The 7,927-nt window shown below is 34.9% G+C and overlaps 1 protein-coding gene across 3 annotated transcripts; it reads left to right on the top strand.

The window, feature by feature from the left end:
- Positions 1-865: 865 nt before the first annotated feature.
- On the top strand, positions 866-4,965 carry LOC109150858 (serine/threonine-protein kinase fray2). 3 transcript variants are annotated; one of them, XM_019298831.1, is made up of 6 exons: positions 869-1,631; positions 1,726-1,777; positions 2,324-2,416; positions 3,978-4,042; positions 4,313-4,395; positions 4,569-4,965. In XM_019298831.1, the coding sequence occupies exons 1-5, from the start codon at positions 975-977 to the stop codon at positions 4,373-4,375; spliced, it is 930 nt and encodes a 309-aa protein (XP_019154376.1). In that variant the 5' UTR covers positions 869-974; the 3' UTR covers positions 4,376-4,395; positions 4,569-4,965. The 3 variants fall into 3 exon arrangements, with proteins under 3 accessions (XP_019154377.1, XP_019154376.1, XP_019154375.1); XM_019298830.1 differs by having other exon boundaries at positions 873-1,631; positions 4,195-4,395; XM_019298832.1 differs by lacking the exons at positions 4,313-4,395; positions 4,569-4,965 and adding an exon at positions 4,081-4,187 and having other exon boundaries at positions 866-1,631.
- The last annotated feature ends 2,962 nt before the right edge of the window (positions 4,966-7,927 follow it).

Here is a 7,927-nt window from a genome sequence, read left to right as displayed (position 1 = left end):
CTAATAAAACATAAGGTTCCTCTAGTTTTTTCGTACAAACTATTTACGTAAGTAGTTGTAAAATTGTTCAAAATATTGTTGAAACCATCTAAATACATAAAAAATTAAAATTAAATGCAAAAGAAGCATTTTTTTTTTTGAGAAATTGGAGGGGCAAACCGCCTACGGCCGTTTGTGTTGGATAGATCTCGAAAAAATACACGATTTAAAAAAAAATTTGTCCAAAATGAATAATCGAATCGAAAGTTATGTCTTGACAAAGTTTCTACACTTTACAACTAGTAGAAACTTCAACAAGTCAATACTCATATTTAGCAACTGGGGCATTTTGGTCATTTGATGCTTAACTGCAAATTATCAACCCTAAAAAAAAAAAAAAAAAAAAAAAAAACGGTCGGGTTAGCCGCCTAGCTCGCCGCGAAGGAGGCCACTCCGGCCTTTCTGCCGCTGCCGGGCGGTGCATAGCACCGATTTTTACAACACTGGTAAATTGTGAACATTTGGACCCGGATCCATAGACTTATTTGCACTGACTTTTACAGGGCAAATCATTGCATGGACCACACAATTGTGTGGACCATGAATATCAGGTACATTTTTAATATACTAATGGTACATTATTTTTGTACTGAAGGTACATTATATAAAATAATGTACCTTTAGTATATTAAAAATGTACTTTATGTACATAAATAATGTAGCCTTAATAGATTAAAAATGTACTTCTTATTTGTGGTTCACACAATTGTGTGGACCATGGTCCATGCAATAATGATTGTTTTTACCGCCTTAATTGGGCTTTAATAATTTTGGCCTATTATAGAAAGGTTATATGAGGTTGGGCTTACATTTATGAATGAAGGCCCAAATTAATTTATATCGGTCTTTATCGGGCTCACTTTTCTTCGCAAAATCGTCGGACCGCCCCTAATTGAGTAACGACACCGCCGTCTACCACCACCACCTCCGTCACAATGGAGGAAGAAAAGGCCGCAGCTTACTACGACGAGCTCTCTCGGAAAGGAGAGGGCGCCGCTAAATTCAAGCAAGGCCTCGGCTTCTCTGCCACCTCCAATTCAAACGACGCCGTTCCTTCCCAAGGCTCTGCCCTCCCTTCCGCCGCCTCTTCATTTCTCAGTAACTTCGTCAGAGCCTCCAGCCCCTCCAAAAATGCCGAGCTAGAGAAGCAAGCTCAGCTCCAGTCCATCCAGAACAAGCTCAAGAAGAAACCGAGAGAAGAAGACAAGACCGTTTCTTCTTCTAGGGTTTCCAAAGATCGGGATAGCCGTGATCGTCACTCGCACAGGAGGAATAGGAGTAGAAGCCGAGAGAGGCATTCTAAGCATCGGAGCCGGAGCAAAGATAGAGGTAGAGATAGGCATTCGAGACGTCGAAGCCGGAGCAGAAGCCGCAGCCGAGATGATTATAGTCCGAAGCGTAGATATAGGTCTAGAAGTACAAGTAGAGACAGAGGTAGAGAGAGGAAGAGGTCAAGTAGCGGTTCAGATGAAGAGAGGGACAGGAGAAAGAAGAGGAGTGTAGATCGAAGATCAGAGAAGAGGCATAAAGTTGGAAAGGGTAGAAATTCCGTTGCTGATTATGCCACAGTGATTGAAGGTTATGACAAAATGGTATGCTCTTAGTTTGTATTTATGAATGACATTGTTTTGTAGCATTAGATATGAAGTTTGATTCTGATATTTGGCTTGCTGCTACTCTTAACAGGCTCCAGCTGAAAGAGTTAAAGCCAAAATGAAATTACAGCTTTCTGAAACCGGTGAGTGTATCGTTTCTTTGCACAGAAATATAGATGTTTATGAAAGATCTTCATAGATATTCACTTTGCATATAACTTACAAATACTATTAAGAGCTTGATTAGTTTGAGGGATTGAATAACGAATCCCCCCGCCCTTCCCTTTCAATCGCAGAACAAAAGATTTAAGCTTTATTAGATTCACAGAACACTTGCATGTTACGTTCTCTCTACAAGGATTAAATATACTGTATACACATAACCACATATTTGAGTGGAGGTTGTTAGAGAACTTGAATTGCTAATGGTAATGAACCATTTGACTCTCTCAAACACCTGCAAACAATACTTGATTGGTTTATAACTTGAGATTTGAGGTTTGATAAATGATCCCTGTGGTTTTTGCCTTATAGGGTGGAAGGTTGGAGGGATAAATAAACCCATCTCCTCCAAAATACCAACTTGATCCAAACAAATCCAAGTTCTTTAGTCCTAGTAGTACTCTTCTAGATTATGCATTATCCACTAGCAGTCTTAATATCTTTTTTTCCCCCTTTTCAATCTGCAGCTGAGAGAGATGAGACAAAGGGTGGTATGGGTTCTGGATGGGAGCGGTTTGACTTTGACAAGGATGCTCCTCTGGATGATGAGGAGATTGAAGGTTAGCAGTTCTGATACTATTCTGGCTATTTATTTAATATGTTTATGAATTTGAATACTTAGTTTGTTACAGGGTTGCATACGAGCCACGACAAACAGATAGTGTGGTATCTGTTTGGGCTTATTCAGCCTAAGAATTTGTAGCTTGCATTTAGCTTAATAAATGAGTCTCTCAAGATTGAGTTCAGATGGATTGATTGTCAAAATTGAAATCCTTTCAATCCACCAACTCAAGTCTTGCCCCATTTTTAATTTTAAACTCATTTATTGCATAGAACTTCAAATATTCTAGCACAAACTCTGCAAGTTGTAAGTTGTTCTTGAATGAACCATGAGAGGTCTCTAAACTCAGGAAACTTTAATGCACACACTGACACAGTAAAGAGAGATCTTAGGCTGGGATTATCCCAGCCAATATCATATTGGCAAGATGAGTTGGACAATGCCATGTATGCTTTTTTTTTTTTTTTTTTTTTTTTTAAATAGTGAGTTGGATTGCAAGTTTGCTCTGCATGCAAACTTGCAACCGCTTTTTGTACTTTTTTTTTATTATTATTTTTTAGTTTTTTTATTTAGTTTATTTAATTTTGTTTCCTTTTATTTTATTTGTTTTTTGTTTTGTATTTTGCCATATTAATTTTTTTATATTTAATGTGTAATATTTTTTAATAAAATAATATATACCATACATAATACAAATAATTTCTTAAATTATTTTTTAAAATAAATTCATTAAAATTACGTGTCTAAAATTTATGTTGATAAAGATACATTTTTTTTGTAAGATTGATATACATACATTCATTACTATACGTAATTTAATTCATTAATACATAAATTTAGTTTTTCCATTAATACATACGTAATTAGTTATTTTCACATTTGTTATATTTAATATTTAAATATAAGTTATATATTGATATAAATAAATAATGTTGAAGACAAAATAATATTTATTAAGAAAAAAATATTAATTTTTTAAAGTGATGTGAAATTGGGGTCCACTTTTGAAGGTTGATTGGATTTGCAGGGATGTAGTGTGAATAGTAGATAATTTGCAAATGGGATGATGTGGAAGTGGGACCCATTTTTAAGAGTGGGAGATGTTTGCAGGGATAAGGACAGCCTTAAGGGCATCCCCAAAAGGGGGTTCTTTGCCAAATTTTGGAACAGTAAAAGTTTATTGGGTTAACTTTTAACAAATGGGAGTACCAGATTTTATGGAGATTTTGCTCCTGCAAAATAGAGATTTTGCTCCTGCAAAATAGAGATTTTGGCAGGCATGGTGGGTCCCCCAACAAAGTGGAGAGTTGAGCCTCACGTTGCGTGAGGCGCAACTCTCGCCGCCTGGGCGCGTAATTTAATTTAATTTTTTTTTTTTTTTGTATTTCCAGATTTTTGTTTTGTTTTTTTTTCCTTTTCTTTTTTTTCTTCTCTCCCATTTTCTCTTTCCTAATCACACCTGCAAAATCTCCTCAAAATTTTCAACTATTGAGGATGCCCTAAGGAAACAATACTCCTCGTGTAATAAATCATGCTGTAACTCTGTTGTCTGCTTGCAGCTGCAGAAGATGATGCAGCGATAGTCAAGCGCATTGGCCAAACCTTTCGGTTTTCATCAATGGAGGTAGATGCTCTTTTTCTTTTTACTAGGATGGAATTTAGGTTTTTCTTTCCTATTTGTTTTGTTTTGTTTTCTGGGAGTGAATAAAGTTGGAGATCAACATGAGAAGTTGCCGGCTTGCTTCTGACGATGCAATTCTTTTTCTCAATTTAAAGGCTAGAAGGGAAGAACAAATCAAGGCTGCTCATGATGAGGCTATTTTTGGTGCTTCGCACCCTCCTCCTTCACATGAAGAGACTATTTTTGGAACTTCTTCACATGCACCTTTCACTGACAGGGATGATGAAACAGAAGAAAAGAGAGTCGAAACTAGTACCACTGAAAGTGCCCCGTTGACAAGTCTCATCAGTGATCAGGTTAGGGCAAAGAACTACCCGACTGCATGTTATCAAACTCTTTTGCAATTAGGTGGTTAATTGTTTCTCCTACCTGATAAATGTCCAGGTCTCGGGTTTATCATGCTTTCTGTGATAACCACGACATGTTTCTGGGTTTTCGTTTTGCATTCTGATAATCTCTCTTGTATTAGGTGCGGACAATGCAACAAGGCTCTTGGCGCGATCGTGCACGAAAAGCGTAATTTAAATATAGTTTGGAGAATGTTGGGAAAAAGGCAACACACTCACAATGCCATTGAGGAGGTGATGGCAGTTTGATGAGAAGAGCTCTTTTTAACAGTATGGTTTAATTGGGGAATACGTAATGCTGTTTTTATAAAATGGATAGTGGTATGTATATATATATATTTTTGGTCAGACCACGAGATGTCCTGAGCAGGTTCTAACTGTAAAAATAACCTTTAAAGTTGTATCATACTCAGACTAATCCTTGTTCGTATCGGGTCGGCCCAATTAAGGGGCAAAGTGCTGGCCAAATTGATTTTTTTATACAAGATGGGATTTGAACTCCCAACATCTCTTAAGGAACGAGAGTGCACGGTCACTCACGCCAACCAAGCTGGTTAGTGGAATGTATATTTAGCTGAGAAAGAGCATTTCTTTTTCCTTGCAATTGTTGAGGCTAATTTTTGTAATGTAGTGTTCATTGTTATACGGAGTAATTCTTACTAATATTTGAATAACATTTAATTGATCATATAGAGTGCGTGTAAAAAAGAAAAAATTTATAGTAACAGTTATTATGTAAGACCGTATTACATGAGTGGTAAATTTATAGGTATCCCATGAAGCACGCGCCGCTTAGTATATTTTTGGGTGGTAAATGGTGAATAAATATATAAGATCAAGTATAGGTAGTCGCCTAGTCGGTAATGTGAGAGTTATCATCTAATGTGATAGGTTTTTTGTAGACGTTATGCATTGGTCTTCTTAACTAAATGACAATTAAGTCACCGTGGTGTAGGGATGGCAATGGGGCGGGTGGATACTGGGAATATATCCTCCGCCCCCGCACCCGCATTCCCAATCCATTCTCTACGCCGCACTCGCGTGGGTAATGAAATTCATACCCCTACTTGCTCCCGCGGGATTTTGCGGGTGCTGGTAATACCCAACCCGTAACTCTAATTATTAATATTACACTTAAATCTAATAAAAATTTTATACTACAATTCTAATTATCACATAGATTTTTTTATAAGTTTAAACATAACTCTAAAATTTAATAAGAACCAAGGCCGGCCCTAGGCAAGTCTGCTTAGGACCGGGGCACAGGACCCCTAAATTTTGGGGGCTCCTTATTTAAAAGATTTTTTTTTTTTTAAGTATATATATAACGATTCACGGATTCAGCGTTCAAAGTTTCAAACAAAGCCAAGCCGTGAAGTCGACAAACGCAAACATATTACCCTAGTCCCTAATCTAGTGCACGAATTACGATAGAGATGGGAATTGGGAAAGTCGTGTGGAATTGATCGAATCACGACTCACGAGAACTAAGTACAGTCTACAACAAATTATCTAGCACTCCAGGTATTTGTCTATTTGAACTAATTCAAATATTTAATTTGAGTATTTGAGCAGTGTTGTTTGCGAGTTATTAATTATGCAAAATTGCAAATTAAATTTGCCAATTTTGGAATTCTGAATTCAGTCAATAAAAAGTTATCAAAGACGACAATTTGCAAGCATCACACAATTTATTTATTTATTTATTTTTTTGGAAATACACACAATTTAATTTTATTCTTTGTCCAGGCAATGTAATTTAATGAATTGACGCAAATACGACAGATTCAACTCGTATGCTACTAATTATTCAATTTTTTTTTTAATCATACAAACTCTAAAGTTCTTCAATTCTCTTGACATGTAATTAATCTGGGTTTGAGAAGCGTAAAAAAAAAAAAACAAAAAAAACAAAAAAAAAAACTCAAATAGATGAGCAAAAAGATAATGTCAAGGAAAAATTGTTAGATGTTAATCTTCATATAGAAGATCAAGATGATTGTGAGATTGGAAAAAAATCTAAATGATAGTGTGCACAACGATGATAGGTATCACTATGATAATGAAAATAATAAGAATGTTGATAGTTGTTTAGATGATGTTGGTCACAGTGATAAACCAAATGATTTGCTTTTATTTGACATATATGATCCAAGAAATTGGGATGCCCTTGATTCTAAATTAAGAGATATTATTGTGAACGACACATGTCACTTTTTAAATGAAATTTTAGATGTATTTTTTTATACAGTATTTATGTTTTGAATTTTTTACACAATTTTTTGAACAACTATTATTTATATATAGATTTTTTTTTTTAAAAAAAAAAGGAGCCCAAATTAAAATATTGCACATGACCCCGCTTTTTATTAGAACGATTAAGAGCCAATGAAGTTAATCCTTAATTGGAACGAAAATTGTGTTGATAGTATAAATTGTATTAAGTGTTTACTCATTATGTTATTTGTGTTGTTCCTATTCAATTTTCATTAACAAAAAAACTAAGAAATTTAATTCATTATGCATTTTTAATTATAAAGTGTACATAAACTTATATAATTAATGAATACTAATAACAATATATATAAGTGCGGGTGCGGGTGTAGGACGGGGATACCTCCACCGCACCCGCCCCCATAACCGCGCGAGTTTACAAAATCCCCCCATACCCGCATCTATTACCCATATTGTGCGAGTATTTTAAAACCCATAGAAACGGGGATGCAGAAAACCCATTGGATGCGGGTAGAATTGTCATCCCTACCGCCACCCCTCTCTATCCTATTGGCCAGGGTGTAGGGCCCTAGGCCGAGATAATTTTGCATTTTGTAGCAAGAATTAACTTACTAAATTAATAACTAATTAGCAACTTGTTTAAAAATTCAGGAAAAGTTTACAAATTTCAATATAATAACTTGATTATTTATAAAATTTAATACTAAGTTTTGAATTATCAAAGAGTTGGTTCAATGAAATATTTTTTATACAACTCATTTTTTACCGAGTAATAAATTGAAATTTGCTTTTCACATTGAAATAAAAGAATTGAACATTAATTAGTTGGTCAAATCTGCAGCATGAATCATGATTATCCTGATAGAGACTCATATCTGAAGGAACCAATTTATTATTGGAAATTGATATGAATGAGACTGTCACCTGCGTTTACTATAAACATCCATAAACTCATAGTCAAAAACAAGTTATGGACGAGAATTTTAAATAATTCAATTTGACTTATATTAACTTTAAAAACTTTAGTATATTAATTAGGAAAAATGATTAAATAGAGTAATAGACCCTCAAATTTTATCTGAAAAGTTAATTAGGTCTCTAAATTTTTTAAAATAGCAATTAAATTCAATAATATTTTATTGAATACATTTGATAGGACAGTTCACACAGCTATGTGGATCACGGTCCAAAATATCGTCGTGAATATTACGAGTAAAACTAATGTATATTTTGTGTTAAAAAATGT

The sequence above is a fragment of the Ipomoea nil genome, unplaced genomic scaffold (assembly GCF_001879475.1).
Source record: "Ipomoea nil cultivar Tokyo-kokei standard unplaced genomic scaffold, Asagao_1.1 scaffold2280, whole genome shotgun sequence".
Lineage (NCBI taxonomy): Eukaryota > Viridiplantae > Streptophyta > Magnoliopsida > Solanales > Convolvulaceae > Ipomoea > Ipomoea nil.
Note: the sequence above shows the minus strand (reverse complement) of the source record. Positions and strands in the feature narration are given on the sequence as shown.